At 45.4% G+C, this 22,818-nt stretch overlaps 1 protein-coding gene across 4 annotated transcripts in view; it reads right to left on the bottom strand.

Annotated features, from left to right (window-relative positions):
• Positions 1–2,548: 2,548 nt before the first annotated feature.
• LOC138266048 (heparan sulfate glucosamine 3-O-sulfotransferase 1-like) overlaps positions 2,549–22,818 on the bottom strand; it is a 67,260-nt gene continuing 46,990 nt past the window's right edge. For 3 of the 4 annotated variants that reach the window (XM_069214389.1, XM_069214386.1, XM_069214388.1), the window contains exon 2: positions 2,549–9,839. In XM_069214389.1, coding sequence (XP_069070490.1) covers positions 8,188–9,099 — 912 coding nt within the window. In that variant the 5' untranslated portion in view covers positions 9,100–9,839 and the 3' untranslated portion in view covers positions 2,549–8,187. Of the gene's footprint in view, positions 9,843–22,818 lie in introns of all 4 variants that reach the window. The other variant, XM_069214385.1, reaches the window with a different exon arrangement.

Genomic DNA, 22,818 nt, shown 5'->3' with positions numbered 1-22,818 from the left:
GGCAAAAGGAAGTTATCCTTCAGGAGCTCAAGTATGCCTTCATCATCCATCTCTACAAGAGAAAGGGAAACAGGCAGTTTTGTGACAAGCACAGAGGAAGGAATCTGTCTCCTGGTCACTGACGGCAAAATCCTTGCCACTGTCCTCCTCAATCGCCTCATTCAACACATGGAAGATGGACACCTGCCAGAGAGTCAGTGCAGTTTCAGAGAGGGCTGAGGGACAGTGGACAAGGCATTTGCATCACATCAACTGCAGGAGAAGTGCCAGGTACTAAACAGGGACCTTTATACAACTTTTGTGGGCCTGACCAAAGCCTTTGACACCGTCAGTCGTGAGGGGCTATGACGACTCATAGCCGTGGATCATTGAGAAGTTTGGCTGTCCAGGCAAATTCATCATTATGGTGCACCAGTTCCACGACGGCATGCTTGCTAGAGTAATAAATGATGGAGACTCCTCCGATGCCTTCTCCGTCACCAATGGAGTCAAGCCAGGCTGTGTACTGGCACCCACTCTGTTCAGCATGACGTTTTCAGCCATGCTGTCAGATGCCTTCTGCAATGACAAAGAAACCAGCATCAAGATCAGATATAGGAATGATGGCAGGCTCTTCAACCTGCAGAGGCTACAGGCCAAGACCAAGTTTGAAGAGCACCCTGTGTGCGATTTCCTGTTTGCAGATGACTGCACACTCAACGCTGCCAGAGAGGCCCAGATGCAGCAGAGCATGAACTGTTTTTCTACTGCCTGCAGAAATTTCGGCCTCACAATTAGTACCAAGGAGACTGAGGTCTTGCATCAGCCCGCACCACAGAAGACGTAAACGGAACCAGCTATCACAGCTAAAGGACAAATTCTGAAGGCTATTGACAAGTTTACTTACCTCAGCAGCATCCTCTCCAGATCTGTGAACATTGACGATGAGGTAGACACAAGCATTGCCGAGGCCAGCTCTGCGCTTGGAAAGTTGCTGGAGTTAGTGTGGGAGAAGAGAGGGGTCAAACTGTCCACACAGCTGAATATGTATAAGGCAGTCGTACGGCCCACACTACTGTATGCCTGTGAGACATGGACTGTGTATGTGCACCGTGCTAAAAAGCTAAATCGCTTCCACAAGAACTGCTTGAGAAGACTGCTGAAAATGAGCTGGCAGGACAAAGTTCCAGACACAGCTGTCCTCTCTCAAGCTGGTCTGCCAAGTATCTACAACCTACTGAGGCCACCTTGTACGTATAACAAACATACGCCTCCCCAAGAGCCTGTTCTATGGTGAACTGAGCAGAAGGCAAACACACACAAGGTGGGCAGAAAAAGCAGAAATCCTAGTGCAAGACCGCCCTGCCTGGTGAAGCTATATCAGCAATGGCGATACCTCCTACGAGCAGAGCAGGGCTGCAGAGGCCAGAAGAAGCATGAGCTGTGCAAATTCATAAACAACTCTTTGCTAACCAACCCAGTAGACCACTTGTGCCCAAAGTGCGGCAGAGATTTCCGAGCTCGCATCAGACTGATCAGCGACAGCCAGACACACCATACCCAGTCAATCTCCTCAAACGTGATGTCCTTTGTCATCGCCAACAACAAAGCAACAAAGGATGAACATCACTATATATATATATATATATATATATATATATGCTGGATTCATATCTCTGCCATATTTAAATGCATTTCCAAGATAGCTCTTCTCCCTCTTCTTCAGGATTTACACCTACGAGTTTTTTAAATGTCTTTCTATCATCTCCACTCATGAACTTTACTGGATTTATAACACTGATATATTTCAATGTCTTTAAAATATCTCCTCCTTCTGTCCTGTACTTAATGAACATCCCTAAGTCTGTGATATATTTAAATATTCCTCAAACTTCAGCATTCTTCCTCCTGCATTGGATGTAGGGCACATAGGCTGGGAGGTAAAAGATGGACAATATAACACCGGAGAGAAATTTCTCTTTTGTAATAGATATATACTCTTGACTTAGTGAGATATTACCATCTATCATCAGCCCTCTGTTTTGGATGTGTACCCCTCATGTATTGCAATATTGTTTTAATATCTACCTCTATCTCCAGCAGTGGCTGTACACCCTAGGTATTTATTGCCTCTCTAATATCTCCTACCGCTCCTAATAATGTCCACGTTCCAACACAGGTCTCCACTGGCTGATTCTAACACATATGCCATTCAAATATAGCCTTATAGCCTGCTGCTGAGGGCTGTACCAGTTGTTGAAGGCTCTGAACACAGGCAGCTCTGGCCTGTAACGAGGGCCTATGACAACATGTATAGCCCGAGGCAGAAGGGCAACATGGCAATGAGAACATTCCACACACTGAGGGTAGAATGTTCTAAATTACAAAAGGGAGAAACAGAAAGACAAACATTAAATGTTGGGCGCAGAAGGCTTATACCAGCCATTAAAGCCCAGAGCCACTTTAATGTCTTTAATGGAGCTCCCAACATTTCAATGTTCTAATATGTTTTAAAACACTTTTACTCCACATTCAAATAAGAAAAGATCAATAATAAGCAAGAGGCATGTGCAATAGTGACCTCTTTTATTGTAAATTATCAACAAAATTACTATCAGCTGTAGTCAAGGAGTGGGGGACACAAACGAACAATTCAGGAAACTCCATGAAGCTTCTTCTCTCAGAGACTAACACACGATTAAACAAACTCCACGAAATATTGCAGAAAATACACTCGGACTACTATTATAATTCATTCTGGTGCTTGTTAGTGATAAAAAGATTCATGTCTCTGGGGTGTGCAGTTCCTTGCTGTGGTGGTGCACATAGATTGCTGGTGACAGAGGTGCTCCCTATCTCGGTCTGTGTGTGTCTGTGCTCACATGCAGTCTCTTCAGGATTTGGCTGTTTGCGTGTATGCACTGTATTAGGTTTTTTGTGTTGGGGATGACCTGGTATTCATATATACTTACTACCTTTGTAGCACACACACACACCACCCTCCTACCTTTTGCCTCTGGTGTGGCTTTTTTTGTAAAAGAAGCCCCTTGCCTCCTGGTTGTGCATACACTGCACAAGGTTCTTGTGCTTTTATGTTTTTAAATAGAGCAACTCCTTGCCTCAGAGGTGTGCACACACTACGTTAGGCTCTGGGTGGTAGGGATGGTCTATTAATGATCTAGAAAATCCCAGCCTCTTCACTGGTCTGTTTCTGGGATGGTTTGCTACTGTCAGAGAAGTCCTTTGCCTCTTATTTGTGCATGTGCTGCATAAGGTTCTGTACTTCAGATGGTTTGTTAATGATAGAAAGGTTTTCTGCCTCCATTGTGCACATGTACTGGGAAGATCTCTATACTTGGGGTGGATTTGTTAATGATAGAACATTTTATACCTCAATGGTGTGCATGCCCTGCATACGGTCCAGTACATGGGGTGCTTTGTTAGTGACTGAGAAGCTGTGCCTATGTGGTACATATGCAATGCATCAGGCATTTTGTACTGGTGCAAATTTGCCAGTGATATAGAAGCTCCTTGCCTACAAAGTGAACATATACTGTTTTATGCTCTTATGCTACCCAGCTTCTTTCAGAGAAGCACCTTACCTCTAAGGTGTGCTTTAAATTTGTGCAAGCCTTAAAGTGCTTGACCTTATAATCAGCAAGTCACAACACGGGCTCAAGCTCAAGACTGATGTTTCAAACTAGTCCTAAAAATGTCTGAATTAATTTGTTGTTTTTTTTGCATTTATTTGAACTCTATCCACTTCGTACCATAGACACTTATTGATCAAATTATCTCAAGACAGTTCAAAGCCCCCTCATAACATTTGTTGAAATACAAGGAAACGTCCATTGTGCCTTAGAAATGACACCATTCAAATTTAACTATAACAACAATTAAAAAAAACAAAGCAATTGGTCAAACAAGGTACTTTAACAATGTTGCAAAAGCTTCGCTGTCTGAGGTACAGAAAAAAAGAGAAATTTTTAGTTAATTAAAATGGTGTCCAGCACATTACTCTAAGATATTAAGGGCCAGATTTACAAGGCCCTAGCGCCACATTAGCATAATTGTTTTTTACACTAATGTGGCTCAACGAGGCAATTTCCGAAGCACCAGATTTACAAAGTGGCGCAATTCATGCATTGCAGCACTTTGCCTCCCCTTGAGCAACATTATGCCTGCGCCAAGCATAATGTATGCAAGGGGGCGTTTAAGTGTTAGGAGGCCTGCAAAAATGGGGCAGTGAAATCTACAAGATTTTACTGGGCCATTTTTTGCGTCATTTTTAACGCCTGCTCAAAGCAGGTGTTAAATGGAGACACCCATTGAACTCAATGGGCCTCCTTGCACTTTGCTGCGTTAGCGTCAAACTTTTTGACGCTATTGTCCTAAAGTGTGCCATGGTGCGAATTATTCCAAATACTGCACACCCATGATGTTGTTAGGTGCCGGTAAGGGGGGCCGCAAGAAAAGTGGCGCATCAATGCTGATGCGTCACTTTCTGGTGAATCTGGCCCTAAGTGCGAGTAGATCTACTTACATGAGAACAATAATTAATAAAATATATGCTTGCATTCTAGATTTAGGGTGCTGCACTAACACTTTCACTATCTGTAAAATCATCTGAATAATTTAGGGAAATTAAGTTTAATAACAAAGACAATATATAATCTATTTCTTAAAACCGTAAACTGTTTTTAGGCGTGTTTCTTGTAAGAAAACCACACCAGTGCAAATTTCATTAACAACACAGCATTGAAATACATTGAAATACAACACACACTCTTATACATTCAAGAGTTTAAAAAAAAATGTAGCCTGTAAAACACTTTATTTCATTTTTGGGGAGGTATTTCATTGTGCTTCTGAATCAACAGCTCAGACAAACAGCATACTCACCTATTGCAGATATAAATGCAGGATTATGCCATTAGTTTGTCTGCCGCATGGTTTGACCATATTTTGTTGGGGACGGTAGGACTTAATTTATTTATTGGAACTCTGTGATGTAAGCCTATATTTCGAGCAACATAGGCCACAAATACTGCTATCATGTCCAACTGCTGGAATGAGGGATCACATTCTTTTAACATTTCAAGTTGCTCTTATAAATTAATCAAATTATTCAAAATGAATTGATTCCCAAATGTTTAGACAGGCTTGAATCATATTTTAGTTGGCTGAGCATCAAGCTGGGTTGCCCGAAATGGCCTGTTTGTAAGAGAGAAACTTCCTGACTGTGGTGTGGGCATGCACTGCGTTGGGCACTTGGGCAGGGGATGATATTTACAGATATAAAAGCTTCCTGCGTAGCTGATGTACACGCATTGCATGCTGGGGATGGTTTGTTAGTGAAAGACAGGTCCAAGCCTCTAGGTTTTAAAACCACTCATTTTAATGGTCCGATGTTAGTTTGTAAGTAAGAGACGCTCCCGGAGTAGCGCAGACACTACGTTTAGATCGTGCACCTAGTTGTGTGCGCACACATACACACATTCACATCCCTCCTCTTCGGCTGGGGTTTAGTGCATTAATGAGAGTTGCCTACTGTAGGGCTGGGCATACCACAAACACAACGTGTGCAAGCACACTGTTTTACGGTGCAAGGTTAAGGATTGCTTTGTTAGTGAGCGAGAAGCACCCCGCCTTTAAGGTGTACATGCCCTGAACTCTGTTCTTGTTGCTCGGTATGGTTTTATGTAAAAAAGAAACATCCTAGCCCTGAGATGTGCAGGCGCTGCATTTGGATCTTAGCGCTGGTGATAGTTTTTGAGTGAAAGAGAAACTTCCTCCGTTTGAGGTGTGCAGGCACAGCATAGGGTTCTGGTTGCTGGAGGGGGGGGGGGGGTCGTGATATAGAAGCTCTAAGCCATTAAGGGACCCGGGCCTGCACTGGGTTCTTGTTACTGGCAATATGTTTTAGCGATACAGGGACTCCATGTTCTGAGATGTGCAGGCACTGCATTGGGTCTGTGTTGCTGGGGGTGGTTTTAGTGAAAGAGAAGCTCTGCCTCTGGAGCATCAAGGCCCCACACTGGGCTCTTGTTGCTGGGGGTGTTGGTTACTGAAACAGAACCCCCATGCCTGTGAGGCATGTAGGCACTTCATTGGGTTTGTGTTGATGTGGGTGGTTTTAGTGAACGAGAAGCTCCATGATTTTGAGGCGTGCAGGCACTGCATTGGGTTCTTGTATATATGTTTTTCAAAACTATATTTTTATTGACTGTCAAGAAACAGTGTTTGATGTTATCCATTACATAGTAAGTAAGCATATACCTGAGTAGCTGGCGTCTATCTGGGGGTGACTTTTATTAAAAGAGAGTCTCTCAGACTCTGGGGCGTCCAGGAACCACATTTGGTTCTTGTTGCTGGGGAAGGTTTTTAGCGAAAGAGAAGTTCCCTGCCCCTGAGGCATGCAGGTACTGCACTGGGGTCCTGTTGCTGGGGGTGGTTTTTAGTGAACGAGATGGTTTCTAACTCTGAGCGCTGCAGGCACCTCACTAAGTTCTTGCTGCAGGGATGGAGTGGCAGAGAAGAAGCATACCCCTGATGCATCCAGGCACCATACTGGATTCTTGTGGTTGGGGATGCTTTTTTTGTGAAAAAGAAGGTCACGGCTTCCAAGGCAAGCAGGCACTACATTTTCTTTTTGCTGCTAGGGCTTTTGTTTAGTTAAAGATAAGTTCCCTGCCTCTGAGGTGCGCAGGCACCGTGGTCTTGTTTCTGGGGAGGTGGGAGGGTCGTTAGTGATATAAAAGCTCTATGTCGGACTTGTGCAGGCACTACAGTGGGTTCTTGTTGCTGAGAATGTTTTTTAGTGTTACATTTCTCCATGATTGTGTGGAATACATACAGGAACGCATAAACATCTTGTGCTGCTGATAGGTTTAACTAAAGCTTATTGCCTCTGCAGTGCTGAGAAGTGTGTGCTGTTTTTTGTTAGTCATAGAGATGGCCCCTCTCGGAGGTTTGAGGACACTTATTTAGGCTCTGGCACGGGGAATGGTTTGTTGTTCATGATGTTTGATCAGCAAGGAAGGCTTTCCGACAGTGAGATTAGCTAACACAATGAATTAGGTCTCCTTCCTGAGAACAATTTGTTAGCACCAGTAGTGGTGTTAGTGGAAGCAAAAACTCCTGCCTCTAAGACAGCTTTCATTTTGACCATTGAGCTATGACGAGCTGATTAGTAAGACTTGCCCAATGCAGGCATGCAAACAGTCAGCACTGGACACTGGTGGTGCAAGGAATGGTATACTAATAAGTGATGTCCACCTTCTGTGGGTTGTGCAGACACACTGTGTAGGCTATGGTGGCGCAAGGTACGTAACAGAGATCCACTTTTCCCTGTTCGAAAGGTGTGTAGACAGACTACATTAAGACATGGTGGTGCTGTGGGTGGGTTGTAAGTAACAGGCTCCTTGTTTGTAAGGCGTGCGAAAACGCCCACAATAAGGCCTGGTGGTACCTCAGGTGTTATGACTGAGGTCCCCTACAAGGTGTGCAGACACACCACAATGGACTCTTGCTTTGCTGCTGGTGGTAAGTAACAAGGTTTCTGTTGGTAAGGTGCTCAGACACGCCGATTTAGGCTCTAGTGGTGCTGTGCATGGTATGTGAGTAGCGAGGCTCTCAGTTTATAAAGTCTGCAGACACCCCACAATAGGTTGTGACAGTGCTGGGGTAGTATGTAAGTAAAAGAGGTTCCTATTTTCAAGGAGTGCAGACAGACTGTATTTGGTTTTGATGGTCCTGCCATTTGTAAGAATAGCCCCATCTGTCTGAGGCGTACAGACACCCCATAAAGCTCTGGTGCTGGGGATAGCTGATAAGTGAAGGAAGCTCTCTTCGTCTGGTTGAATGAGACACATAAAAGTTATAGACTCACACAAGTATGATGGACCCGTCACATGAGCCTTAGAAAGGACCTCCCAATTCCCCATAGGGGGATCTGTGACTCATATGAGTTGATTAGCCCTCTGGGATATCAAACATCCCGTCCATATTCATGCATGGCTATCGTGCACATTTGCAGTGCTTACTCTTCTTGCTCTGACTTGGAGAAGGCAAATAATAGTGGGGGTCAAGGAGCTAAGAGAGGATGGCAGTTGTGCGTGATTAAGATCGATCTGGGGGTAGATGTTTGCTGCGGTACCAAAACTACCCCCAACCCAGCCATGATGGCTGCCTACATTCTCCTTCCAATTAACACCAGTTAAAAGTCTTCCCCACCATGGAGAAGAAATCCTCGTTGGGCCGGCTGAAGAAAGTACAGAGCCGCTCCAGGATAGTACCCTCCACCGCTGGGTGTGGACGTCCCTTGGATTCATCCAGGCACTTCTGGAGGCCACCTTCTCCCCGCAGACAGTAGAATCCCTTGGTCTGATTGAAGTAGAAATTAGCCGAGGTGATTCGAGGAGGAAGCCCCAGAAAGCGCTCTGCTCTGCGCAGCTCTGGAAGTGGGTCCCTGATCAGGTTCCCTCCATCCACAACATGGATCTGGCCCAGTGGGAAAAAACGCAGCCAGCGCGCCAGGTGGACTGCATACAGACTGCGCTGGATGGCCTTGTACTGGGTGTTCAGTTGACCACCACGCAACAGGATATTTTCAAGCCGCTGGTAGGGCTTATCTCGCTCCTGGCGATTGTGCAGCACTTGTGTGTAGTCGGACACTAGCCGCTCCACAGGGTCACGGACAATGAGAAAAAGGTGCACTGAGCTGTTCATGGCGTGGACCCGCTCTGGAGCCTTGAGGGAAGAGAAGTAGCCTGGAGTCTTCTCCACTGTCACTTGTCCAGGTAACGATGGCGGCATCTGGGATCGGTACCAGGCCAGTCCTTTGTCATAGTTCTCATCTTGGTCAAAGAAGTGCACCTCGGATGTAGCTGCTACCACATCAGGGTGTAGGTTAAGCATTTCAAGCAAGGCACGTGTGCCACCTTTTCTCACACCAATAATGATAGCCTGTGGATTACGACAGCCTATGGCCTTGACAGGGAGCATGGAATGACTGGAAAGCCATGAAGCCTCACTGTGATGAGAGACTGCTGCTCGTATTAATGGCATCCTAAGCCCCACCAGGAGAAGTAGAAAATATCCAACAAACAAGACATCCATGGCTGGGGTCAGTTCAAAAGGAGTGCACCCATGCTGCTTAAGAGGCACATGTGGTATCCCCACAAAGGTATTGATTGTTAAGGTTAAGTTCTCTCTTTGATGCTACATTTTGGCCTCCTTATCCCAGTTTCAGTCAACACTGGTTTATGTTGGTTCTATCATAAATCATCACAGATTACATCTCATAACTTGGCTTGCGTCGTCTTGGGCTGATTCTATTCTTTTGAGCAGTGCCATAACTGGTTAAATCTCTTGCCGTCCGTGATTCCAGGTTGATTAAAGTCTCTAATTTTAGTACTATTTAGTTTGTTGACTTAAGTTAGCACTACTTGGCTCTCTTCACTTGACTAAGCTAACATCCAGATGATTCCATTTGTGGTCAATTCCAGACTGGCACAGGCCAGTGAATGGGTAAACGTTATATTAGATTATGTTATGCAAGTTAGCCACAAAACCGGGATTGTGTCGCCTTATCTTCAGATCTAGCAATGCGCAACTGCACGTGCTCCAACTACAGCAATACCAGCCTGCACATGTGCAGGGTGTTCAGGATATTTCACAAGCCACCCTCACATCACAGGATTTGCAGCTTATTCATCATGTTAGATCCTCAGTGTTCCCCAGAGCTTTTCACTATGGTTGTCCACCACCTTCTGGTCCAGGTGTGTTCTTGCATTAGGGAGCTAGAGGGAATCCCTTCTGCGACAGCACTCCACCACTCCACTGGGACGTCTTCAGACCTGCTGGAGGAAAACAGAAGATATTGAGTATGTCTTTCCAAACTCCTGGGACTGTTCCTTGCCCATTCTCAAAAAATGAATGTGAACAATATATAAATACACCACTGGCCTTTGATGCATGGTTACATTCAGGACAAAACCAAGAAAATCAATTGTAGTCATCCAGATCTGCAAATGGCAACGCTGTCAGCTAAATAGGCAGACATTTTAAAAACTCTAACTAACCCACAATAACAGCAGCCTCTGATTATTGGTCGCTTACAACCCCTCGGACAGGTGAGTGAGAAAGTAACATGATCTGGTTCGAGTCTCGAACAATTCTGTGATATCAGTGTGGGAAAATTACATGATAGAGCTGTAGGATAGGAGACACCAGCAGAACCGTAAAAGCACCAGGTGCCCTGTCACAAGAAAAACACTCTTACCTTTGTGTGAAGTAACATGAAGCCTTTTTTTGACGATCTGGGTTTGATAAACCGTACAGGAAAACAGTGGCAGAGTGAGTCACCTGTCAGGTAGATACCCGTAGAGCCACAGAAGGTCTTTTAGAGACACTGACCAGCACTGGATACTCTCAAGAACCTTATATTCCAGCACGCCTCAACATCAATGCCAATATAAACACCATCTATACCACCAACAGCAATTACACACCATCACCTCACCACAATATCAATACCACTAGTACTAATGACAACATCACTACCCATACAATCACTTGCCCCACCACCACTACTATCTCTAACACCTCACTGCCAAGCACAGGCAAAGCCATTAGGCCTGGCTTTTATTTGCTCTACAGCAGCCCACATTTTGTTTAGGTGTTCTTTATGTACCCTGGGCTTCTCCTCCTGGACAGTGTCTCTCTGTACTGAGCCAGGCACTCTGATTCCCTTTCCTAGGAGGCAGACAGGCTTCTAGGCACTAGGCAGATCCCCAGCTCATTCAACGGTATGTGCAGGCTTCAAGAGATTACCACTCACCTCTGGGAAACTGGCTGTCAGGTACACATCAGAAGTAGTCACACAGCAGTCCTTTGAGTACTCTGTGGGGCACTCCCTTTCTTGTTCTTGAAGAACGTGGAACTGACAGAAAGTGAAGTGGTTTGTAACCATTGTTGATATACATATTTTCCAGATAGGGGAATTGGATTTACTGTCCAAGGTTTCAGAATTGATTTGGGTTTGCGTTCAAATGTCATTTGCGGGCTCCTCGACAGACACAGCTTTTGTGCAAAGTGTAGTGTTCTCACAGTAGGCAGCAATGAAACCAAGCAAGAGCATCCAAACATGGGCACAATGAAGTGTGAGTTCTCTGCATCTGGTGGCCATCACCTTTCAGAAGAGATAGCCAGGGAGCAAAAAAAGAGCTGGCTCTGCCGAGAAACCTCCTCATCTTGAAAAACATAAACTACAGTCCCACCCCCCATCCCTAACATCTGTCAAACAGCAGTGCTCATGAGGACTTAATCAACAGTCCTTTGCTAACAAGGTAATACACTTCTGATCTGGAGGGGGGAAGCTATCCTCACAATCCATCCTATGCGAGGTTAAGCCAGAGGCATCCTAAATGGTTCTTGGTTCTTACTGATCTCCCAGTATGCATGTATAAGTATATATATATATATATATATATATATATATATAAATATATATATATATATATATATATATACACACATACATATACACTGTTTTTTCTTCAATAATTTGACTGCTAACATTTCATTTAAACTTTTAATGACGTTATAGAAGTTGTCATGAGTGCTGTAATATCTGGAGTAATTAGCAGTGCAAGGTGAGGGCACGAGTTATAGTTACCTTAGGGAACAAGTTATAGTTACTTGAAATAATTATAACTGCTGAATTTCTGGCAACACTGGATAGTCAAGAAGCTCTGCTACAAGTATGCATCATCCCCCTCTTTGATCACACCTCTGAATAGGCAATGAAACCTTGCAGACAGTAATCACACCTGAACGATAATATGCTAATTAAAATTACTGCTTAACCCCTTCTGTGCCGAGGACGTAATGGTTACGTCCTGCGGCACAGTGCTGCTGTGCCCAGGACGTAACCATTACGTCCTGGGCACCCAGCCCAGAGGGAGCGCTAGCGTTCCCTCTGTGGGGTTCCCCCCCAACCCCCCAAGTCAGGGATGGAAGGGGAAGCCCTTCCCCTTCCACCCCCGACCCCCCCACCCCCCGTGACGTCAGCGCGCGCTGTTTGTCACAGGGCCTCCTCCCACCGCGCTGGAAGCTCAGCTTCCAGCGCGATGATCGGAAGAGAAATGCAAAGCATTTCTCTTCCGATCACGGGGAAGAGGCAGAGAGGCTTCAAAGGGAAGGAAATGTATTTCCTTCCCTTTGAAGTCTCTCTCTGCGTTTTGGCAGGCGGATTGTAAAGCAATCCGGCTGTCAAAATGCCCACTGGACACCAGGGATGTCTTTTTTCATTATGTAATTGACAAAAGGGAGCGACCCCTTGGGCAAGGGTCGCTCCCAGGGGGGGCATTTTTTTTTAAGGCCTTTTCTGCCCCCCAGGGGCAGATCGGCCTATTATTAGGCCGATGTGCCCCTGGGGGGGCAGAAACCTCTAGGCACCAGGGATAATTTTTTTATTTTTTTTATTTTTTGTTTTTTGAGGTGGGGAGCGACCTCTTAGTCAAGGGTCGCTCCCCTAGGGGGCAAATTATATTTAGGCCATTTCTGCCCCCCTTGGGGGCAGATTGGCCTATTTTTATGAGGCCAATCTGCCCCCAAGGGGGGCAGAAACCACTAGACACCAGGCTGTTTTTTTTGTTTGTTTGTTTTTCACGTAAGGGGAGCGACCCCTTAGGCAAGGGTCGTTCCCCTGGGGGGCAAATTTATTTTAGGCCATTTCTGCCCCCGATGGGGGCAGATCAGCCTATTTTTATTAGGCCGATCTGCCCCCACGGGGGGCAGAAACCACTAGGCACCAGGGATTTTTGTTGTTGTTGTGTTTCACAGATAGGGAGCGTCCCCTAAGGCAAGGGTCGCTCCCCTGGAGGGGCAAATTGTATTTAGGCCATTTCTGCCCGCTTTGGGGGCAGATTTTAGGTCAATCTGCCCCCAAGGGGGGCAGAAACCACTAGGCACCAGGGATCTTTTTTTTGCGCCGTCACGCAAGGGGAGCGACCTTGTAGGCAACGGTCGCTCCATGTGGGGGGTTGAGGGGGGAAATTTATTTTAGGCCATTTCTGTCCCCCCTGGGGGCAGATCGGCCTATTGGTATTAGGCCGATCTGCCCCCAGGGGGGGCAGAAACCTCTAGGCACCAGGGCAAATTGTTTTTTTGTGTTTTTTTGTTTGTTTGTTTGTTTTTTTAGAGATGGGGGGCGACCCATTAGGCAAGGGTCGCTCCCCTGGTGGGCAAATTGTATTTAGACCATTTCTGCCCCCCCTTGGAGGCAGATTGGCCGATTGTAGGTCAATCTGCCCCCAAGGGGGGCAGAAACCACTAGGCACCAGGGATCTTTTTTTTGCGCCGTCACGCAAGGGGAGCGACCTTGTAGGCAAGGGTCGCTCCCTGGGGGGGGTGAGAGGGCAAATTTATTTTAGGCCATTTCTGCCCCCCCTGGGGGCAGATCGGCCTATTGGTATTAGGCCGATCTGCCCCCGGGGGGGGGGCAGAAACCTCTAGGCGCCAGGGCAAATTGTTTTTCTGTGTTTTTTTTTTTGTTTGTTTGTTTTTTTAGAGATGGGGAGTGACCCATTAGGCAAGGGTTGCTCCCCTGGGGGGCAAATTGTATTTAGACCATTTCTGCCCCCCTTGGGGGCAGATTGGCCGACTGTAGGTCAATCTCCCCCAAGGGGGCAGAAACCACTAGGCACCAGGGATTTTTTTTTTTGGTGCCAATGTCACGCAGGGGGAGCGACCCCGTAGGCAAGGGTCGCTCCCAACGGGGGTTTGGGGGGGCAAATTTAGTTTAGGCCATTTCTGCCCCCCAGGGGGCAGAAACCTCTAGGCGCCACGGCAAATTGTTTTTTTGTGTTTTGTTTTTGTTTGTTGGTATTTTTTTAGAGATGGGGAGCGACCCATTAGGCAAGGGTTGCTTCCCTGGGGGGCAAATTGTATTTAGACCATTTCTGCCCCCCTTGGGGGCTGATTGGCCAATTTTAGGCCAATTTCCGGGCGGGGTGGGGGGGGGGGGGGATAAATTTATTTTAGGCCATTTCTGCCCCCCCTGGGGCCGGCTGAGCTAGAGGCCAAAATCCACAGGTAGGCACTGTTTTCTATGAAAAAATGTGATGTGTCCACGTTGTGTTTTGGGCCATTTCCTGTTGCGGGCGCTAGGCCTACCCACACAAGTGAGGTATCATTTTTATCGGGAGACTTGGGGGAACGCTGGGTGGAAGGAAATTTGTGGCTCCCCTCAGATTCCAGAACTTTCTGTCACCGAAATGTGAGGAAAACATGTTTTTTTAGCCAAATTTTGAGGTTTGCAAAGGATTCTGGGTAACAGAACCTGGTCAGAGCCCCCACAAGTCACCCCATTGTGGATTCCCCTGGGTTTCTAGTTTTCAAAAATGCGCTGGTTTGCTAGGTTTCCCCAGGTGCCGGCTGAGCTAGAGGCCAAAATCCACAGGTAGGCACTGTTTTCTATGAAAAAATTTGATGTGTCCACGTTGCGTTTTGGGCCATTTCCTGTCGCGGGCGCTAGGCCTACCCACACAAGTGAGGTATCATTTTTATCGGGAGACTTGGAGGAACCCTGGGTGGAAGGAAATTTGTGGCTCCTCTCAGATTCCAGAACTTTCTGTCACCGAAATGTAAGGAAAATGGGTTTTTTCAGCCAGAGGTTTGCAAAGGATTCTGGGTAACAGAACCTGGTCAGAGCCCCACAAGTCACCCCATCTTGGATTCCCCTAGGTCTCTAGTTTTCAAAAATGCACAGGTTTGGTAGGTTTCCCTAGGTGCCGGCTGAGCTAGAGGCCACAATCTACAGGTAGGCACTTTGCAAAAAACACCTCTGTTTTCTTTAAAAAAATGTGATGTGTCCACGTTGTGTTTTGGGGCCTTTCCTGTCACGGGCGTTAGGCCTACCCACACAAGTGAGGTATCATTTTTATCGGGAGACTTGGGGGAACGCTGGGTGGGAGGAAATTTGTGGCTCCTCTAAGATTCCAGAAATTTCTGTCACCGAAATGTGAGGAAAATTTGTTTTTTTAGCCAAATTTCGAGGTTTGCAAAGGATTCTGGGTAACAGAACGTGGTCAGAGCCCCACAAGTCACCCCATCTTGGATTCCCCTGGGTTTCTAGTTTTCAAAAATGTGCTGGTTTGCTAGGTTTCCCCAGGTGAGCTAGAGGCCACAATCCACAGGTAGGCACTGTTTTCTATGAAAAAATTTGATGTGTCCACGTTGTGTTTTGGGGCCTTTCCTGTCACGGGCGCTAGGCCTACCCACACAAGTGAGGTATCATTTTTATCGGGAGACTGGGGGGGACATAGATTAGCAAAACAAGTGGTATTGCCCCTTGTCTTTCTCTTCATTTTTTCCTTCCAAATATAAAAGTGTGTGTAAAAAAAGACATCTTTTTGAGAAATGCCCTGTAATTCACATGCTAGTATGGTCACCCCGGAATTCAGAGATGTGCAAATAACCACTGCTCCTCAACACCTTATCTTGTGCCCTTTTTGGAAATACAAAGGTTTTCTTGATAGCTATTTTTCACTCTTTATATTTCAGCAAATGAATTGCTGTATACCCGGTATAGAATGAAAACGCACTGCAGGGTGCAGCTCATTTATTGGTTCTGGGTACCTAGGGTTCTTGATGAACCTACAAGCCCTATGTATCCCCGCAACTAGAGGAGTCCAGCAGACGTAACGGTATATTGCTTTAGAAAATCTGACATTGCAGGAAAAAGTTACAGAGTAAAACGTAGAGAAAAATTTATGTTTCTTTCACCTCAATTTCAATATTTTTCTTTTTCAGTTGTTATTTTCTGTAGGAAACCCTTGTAGGATCTACACAAATTACCCCTTGCAGAATCCAGAATTTTGTCTACTTTTCAGAAATGTTCCGGTTTCTGGGATACAGCATTGGTTTCATGCCCATTTCTGTCACTGACTGGAAGGAGGCTGAAAGGACAAAAAATTCGTAAAAATGGGGTATGTCCCAGTAAAATGCCAAAATTGTGTTGAAAAATGGGTTTTCTGATTCAAGTCTGCCTGTTCCTGAAAGCTGGGAAGCTGGTGATTTTAGCACCGCAAACCCTTTGTTGATGGCATTTTCAGGGAAAAAAACCACAAGCCTTCTTCTGCAGCCCCTTTTCCCCATTTTTTTGAAAAAAACGAAATTTTCACAGTATTTTGGCTAATTTCTTGGCCTCCTTCTGGGGAACCCACAAAGTCTGGGTACCGCTAGAATCCCTAGGATATTGGAAAAAAAGGACGCAAATTTGGCGTGGGTAGCTTATGTGAACAAAAAGTTATGAGGGCCTAAGCGCGAACTGCACCAAATAGCCAAAAAAAGGCTCGGCACAGGAGGGGGAAAAGGCCTGGTAGCGAAGGGGTTAAATTGTGCATTGGAGATGCTTGTTGCAAGGACATAGTACCCCAACTATTGTCCAGCTTAACTTAATTATAAATGTCATTGATTTGATAACCTCTGCCATCCCCCCTCCTGATTGTAAGTTAATGCATATTGCATACATGTAATATTTATGTGCTTTTTGCTATGTTACATTATTATTGCATGCATTTCAATATAAATGTAACAAAAACAAATAAAAAATAAATAGATAAATAACTGCTGAATTTCTATGGTTTTGAGCGAGTAAATTTAGAACCTAACTATAACGTCCCTGTAACCTTTGTTTTCTAAGTGAATTACTATGTTTTTTAAAATTCTATTTCTTACCCATAACATCCATGTAATCTTTGTTTTTTAAGTGAATTTCTATGGTTTTTAACATAAAGTAATTTTAATTACTATAAGTTAATCCAACCACCGCCATGCACAGCCCCTATAACCACCCATCTCCACACAGCGCAGGCTGTCTCTCTGGGTGTGAGAATATGTGTGAGTAGGTGTCCCTGGGTGTGAGAGTGTCTGGGTGTGACAGTGGGTGGGTGAGCATCTGAGTGGGTCTGTGAGTGAATGTATCAGTGTCTGAATGGGCCTGTGAGTGGATGCATCAGTGTCTGAGTGGGTCTGTGAGTGGGTGTGTGAGTGGGTACATGAGTGAGGGGGCTGTGAGTGGGTGCATGAGTGTCTGAGTGAGTCTCTGAGTGGGTGTGTGAAAGTATGAATGGGTCTGTGAGTGGATGCGTCATTGTCTGACTGGGTCTGTGAGTGGGTGTGCAAGCGCCTGAGTGGGTGTGTGAGTAGGAGAAAGAGATTAAAAGAGAGAAATTGTGAGAGAGAGAGAAAAAGAGTGAGAGAGCTAGAGTTTTTAGACTTTGATGAATGATATACTTACAATGAGATATTTCTGGACAAATTGAAAAGAAAAATGTATTTATCAAGTAAAAATACTGAGATGACCTTTCAGAATATACCTTAAATATTTGAAGTTGAAAAGAAATTAAAGGAGAGAAATGACAACTGACACTCCTAGACTGGAACCATCAACCTTCAGTCGTTTCTATGACATTCTATCCACACATTCTGATGGCAAAAAGACGTACATGTTCCATTAGTAAGAAGGCTTAATATTCACAGCAGAAGTAAATAAATAGACTTGAAGCCATTGGAGAGAAGGATTTCACCCGACCTGAAGGCCACCACAATCCTAGTTGGCTCCCCGTGTTCTGCGGGAGCCGGCATTGCTCCCTCAAGCTGGGAGCTGCTTCAAATGGCAGCTCCCTGCTTGCGGGAGCAATGTTTTCATCTGTCTTTCCCGCAAGGGAATATAAACTCCACTGTCTGCAAGGGAGAGCTGCTTGACAGCTCCCACTTGCAGAAAGCGGAGTTTGTTTGCTTTTGCTTGGTAGGAGCTGTCAGCTCCTCGGGGTGGGCACACCGGGACATAGTAGGAGCGTGCCCTGGGGAGTGGCGGTCCCCAAGGCCATTACAGGCTCCACGAGGGGGACTCCACGCCCCCCCCCTCCATTCTCTATAGCCACAGGGAGGTGGTGGTACCCGGGGGTTCAAAACAGACCCCCTTATTTTTTTCTATTTTAGCCCCAGGGAGGTGGTGGTTCCAGGGGCTGTCGGATGGACGCGTGCCCCCCCCCCACGCATACAAAAACAAAGAAGCCCTGGAGTGATGGTGGTGGGCGCATCCCCCTGCCACACACAGATTTGAAGCCCCAGGAAGGTGTTCGTCCCCAGGGCTGTTGGGGGGGGGGGGAACGTGCCCCCCACCCCTGCACACCTTTGTAACGAAGCCCCGGGGAGGTGGCCCTCTCTGCTATACCAATACAATTAAACCCTGGGGAGGTGGTGGTCCCTGGGCTGCGGGGTTCTGAAATGGGAATGCATTTCTTCTATTTTAGCCCCAAATAGGTGGAGAGGTGGTGGTCCCTAGGGCTGTTGGGGGGGAGGGGCACAATCTTTGAATATAATAATCGCTCCGGGGAGGTGGCGATCCCCGGGGCTACAGCAAGCCCCCCTCCTTATTTTGCACTTTGCCCCCGGGATCTGGCCCACCCGTGGGCTTTAAAAAAGACACAAACAGGAGCGCGCGCGCTTGTTTGTTTTTTTTGCTGCGAATTTCACAGCAACATTTAAAAAAAAAAAAAAATGTTTTTGCCCTGGTGGTGTCCCCAGCACCAGAACTAAGGTAAGGGGTCATGGTTTCTCTCCCCTGGTCCTTTTTCTTTTTTTTCACATTTTTTGGAGGGACTTGGCTGAAGTCGAGTCCCAAGATGGCAGCCAACACTTTCTGGTTGAAGTGCTGACAGCCAATCAGAGCTGTACATTTCCCTGCACAAGCTCGTCATTATTCACAAAGTTGTCAAAAAGAATCCGCATGCCCAGATATACAAATGTATTTTTCCTTTAATATCTCAAAAACTACTGAACGGATTTACACCAAATAAGAGAAAGCACAATCTGCATACCAACAGCTAGCTTTCTGCCAAATTTGGTGTAATTCCGTCTAGCGGTTTGGGCTGTAGTCATTTTCAAAGGTTATGAGAATTAACATGGGAAACACAACTTTTTTGACACCCTCCCCTTTTTCTTGGCCCCTGCTCGACAGATCACCCCGAAACTTAACATGCGCAACAAGGTTCACTGGGGCATTTTTTGTAGAAACTTTTGTAAAGATTTATCAAATGGTGCCAAAGATATAGGCAAGTAAAAAAAATGTTTTTTCTATTTAAACATGGTCCTAACTATAACTTCCCAGTGGCGACTGCCGTTAGGTAATAAATATATATATATATATATATATATATATATATATATACACTGATATTCACTGAAAAAAACAAAAGGTTACAGGGACGTTATAATAAGGTTCTGAATTTACATGCACAAAACCATAGAAAATAAGCTGTTAAGGGTTATTTCAAGTAACTATAACTCTTGCCCTAAGGTAACTATAACTCGCGACCCTGCCATGCCCAGTTTTCTCATCAATAATTTTATTGCAAATGTTGCAATGGTAATATTTATGCCATAGAGCATGCCATGACTGATGTAATACATGGGGTAATTAGCTGTGCATGGCAAGGGTGCGAGTTATAGTTACCTCAGGCGTACAAGTTATAGTTACTTGAAATTACTAATAACAGCTGAATTTCTATGGTTTTGTGCGTGTAAATTCAGAACCTAAATATAACGTCCTTGTAACCTTTGTTTTTTTCAGTGAATTTCTAAGGTTTTTTAATGCTAATTCCTAACTATAACGTCTATTTAACCTTTGGTTTTTTATAGTCAATTTCTGGGTATTTTTTTTTTTTAAACACAAAGGTGGGTTGGCTGCATGGAGGCAACCACCTGCATGTATCTAATCATGCACGGCCTTCAGCTGCGTGCAGGAGGGGTGGCTGCAGGGCCTGGCCTGCGGCCATCCATCCTTAGACACCTAACCCCGTGCCACACACGCCTTCAGCTGTGCACAGTGAGGGTTGGCCGCAGTGCCTGCCCTGTGCCCAGGCCTTGCAGCGAACCCCTGTAGGCATCCAACCCTGTGCCACACACAGCTTTTGGCCATGCATGGCAGGGGTTGGCAGCAGGGCGTGGAAGCAGAGTTTCAACTGGGGCACCTTTTTTGTTTATATTTGTAATTGCTTCCTGCTCAGGTTTAATTTCTGTGAAAGAAGCATCAGTGTCAGAATCCTGCATCCTGACCTGAATTATTTATCCAAGAAGAGGCCACAGTTTTGCACAAAATGTCTACCCAACTGGCATACTTTCTACTGACTAATTAATAAGTGCTACCTTGTTGGGTTAATGTATAGTGCATATTCCACACTACAGCTGTGTAAAGGACCCTGAGGTAATGTCTCCAGTGACCGAGTGTGTCTGTATCTTTGGTAATGTGACCTGTTCCACAAGCATCTTCATACAGAAAACTCCAATAACATGAATCCTCGTATAGAAAAAATGATGAGACTACAAAGAGTTGAATCTCCACCAAACAAGAGTACTTCCTCTTTTTTATATGTAGAAAGTGCCTTTCTGTTTGGTGGAGACATGCTCATATTCATCTGCATTAAGAAAGCATCTCCAAAATTGGTGGGAAATGCCTAGGGGGCCTTTTGGTAAGCTGTCCATCATCCTGGAAAAATGCAGGAAAAAGTTGCATACCTTTAACGTATACGTGGCAGGACCAAGCGGGTGGGGCTTATAGGTCATTTTACATACTCACAGTGGATAAGAGGGAGAACATTGAGATCTGTTCTCAATAGGAGATGACAGGATGGGGACCGCGGGGGAGTCTCAAGCCCCCTCGGTCTCTGCAGGTTCCCTGCTTTCAGCTGGAGTTGCCATTGCTCCTGCACGCAGCTAAAAATGCTGCTCCCTTCATGTGGGAGCAATCAGAGGAAAAGTCTGCTCCCAAGGAGCGGGATCAGTTTGCCTGTTCATTCCTGCTTGCAGCAGACTTACAGTTTGCTCTCGCTTGGTAGGAGCTGTCAAAGGTGGGCACCTCAGCAGATAGGGAGCAGGCTCTGGTGGGTCGCAGTCCCAAGGGCCATTAGTGGCTAAAGGACGGGGGGCACGTGCCCCTCTTCTTCACTGTGCAGAGGGCCAACCCTGGGGAGGTGGTTGTTCCTGAGGCCAAAAACAGCCTGGGAGGAGGGCTGCACCCCCCTTTCTTTGTTTCATTGGCCCGGCGTAGCTTGTGGTCCTCAGGGCCCTTAAGGGCCAAGGATAGAGGTCTGCGCTACCACGTCCTATTACATTTGCAAGCCCCGGGGAGGTGGTGGTGCCCGGGGCTCTTCAAAACCAAAGGAGAGAGGTCCGATTAGCCCCTGTCCTATGTAATATAATTAAGTAATATGTAATATAATTAAGCCCTGAGAGTGGTGGTGTCTGGGGCTCTTATGAGCCATGAGGAGGGAGGCCCGCATGGCCCCCCTCCATTTTCTTATATGCCTCATGCACCTGGGACTTGGACCACCTGGAGGTCCAATAAAAAACATGCACTTGAGATCACACTTGTTTTCTTTTTTCAATTTAGCTGCGGATTTGTGGATCCTCCACGATTTCAAGGAAAAATTTAAAAATAAAATTGTTTTGCCCCTCGGCGTGGTCCCAGGGGGATTCCAGCACAAGGGCTAGAGGTCAGGGTATTGCTAACCTGCCCCCTTTTCTTTAATGTTATGTTTTTTGGGGGGGGCTCAGCTGAGTCCAAGTCCTAGAATGGCTGGCAACACTTTCCAGCTGAAGTGTTGCCAGTCAATCAGATATCAGCAAAATGACTGTTGGATCCACGGAGGGGCTGCATCCCTAGATATCTGTATTTCTTTTTTCTTTAAAGTCTCACAAACTACTGAACGGATTTACATCAGACCACAAAAAGGACACTTTCGGGACCAATGGCTACCTTTCTGCCAAATTTGGTGTAATTCCTTTCAGTGGTTCAGGCTGTACTTGTGTCTAAATATCCCTATGGAAATTGCATAGGAAAAAAGTATTTTGGGACCCTCCCATTTTTCTTGACCACCGCTTGATGGATCACCCCAAAACTTTCAACAAAGCAGCGGAACTGACTGTTGTACTAGTTTTTAAGATTTCATGATGATTGGTCAAACAGCACCAAAATTAGTGGCAAAACAAAAACACTTTTTCTATAGAAACTAGGTCATAACTAGAACTACCTACTGTCAACTGCCAAAAGGCAATACAAAAAAATATATTTGTGTTTTTTTTCCTACATTTTTGTCCCTTATCGCTTGATGAATGTGAGTGAAAGTTTTGCAGCACATGGTCAAGGGGAGGCAGGAAAAAAAGGGGGGGGCGTCCCAAAACGGGCTTCAAATCTAAAGCATTTTCTATAGGCTTGTATTTTACACTGTGCAAAAACCATTGGCAGGCTTTTTATGAAATTTGGAAGTATTACATATTAGGGGGTGCAGATGATTCTGTGGGGGGGATACTGCAGGTAAGTAGAGTAAGTAAATGTTAAGTTATAAGGTTTTTCATCTTAGTGATACCTTGCACCACAATACTACTAAAAGTAGCAAGAAAGCCCAAAAAACTAACTAGAATGCAAATGTGAAGTTTCACATTTACTACATGGATAACTGAAAAACTCATTTCTGTTATCATACTAATGGAAACCTATAAACAGATACATAACAAACAGAATACATCTTAATCTACATATGCTTTCTTTGCATGCTCTTAGGCTAACAAAATAAAAGTGATCCAATAGATCAAACAAAAACATCTTTCTCATGCATCTCTGTGCAACAAAATGAAAAACTGCCCTTGCAGTGAGCCACACAAACTGCTATTTGGAGGACATGATAACTGGCAACTAGAAAAAAATATTACCGTACATTTTTCTAACAATAACAATAATTTCCTTTCATTCCCTTTGGCATTCATATG

The sequence above is a fragment of the Pleurodeles waltl genome, chromosome 11 (assembly GCF_031143425.1).
Source record: "Pleurodeles waltl isolate 20211129_DDA chromosome 11, aPleWal1.hap1.20221129, whole genome shotgun sequence".
NCBI classification, from domain to species: domain Eukaryota; kingdom Metazoa; phylum Chordata; class Amphibia; order Caudata; family Salamandridae; genus Pleurodeles; species Pleurodeles waltl.
The sequence above is the reverse complement of the archived record's forward strand: the minus strand, read 5'-3'. Positions and strand labels throughout refer to the sequence as shown.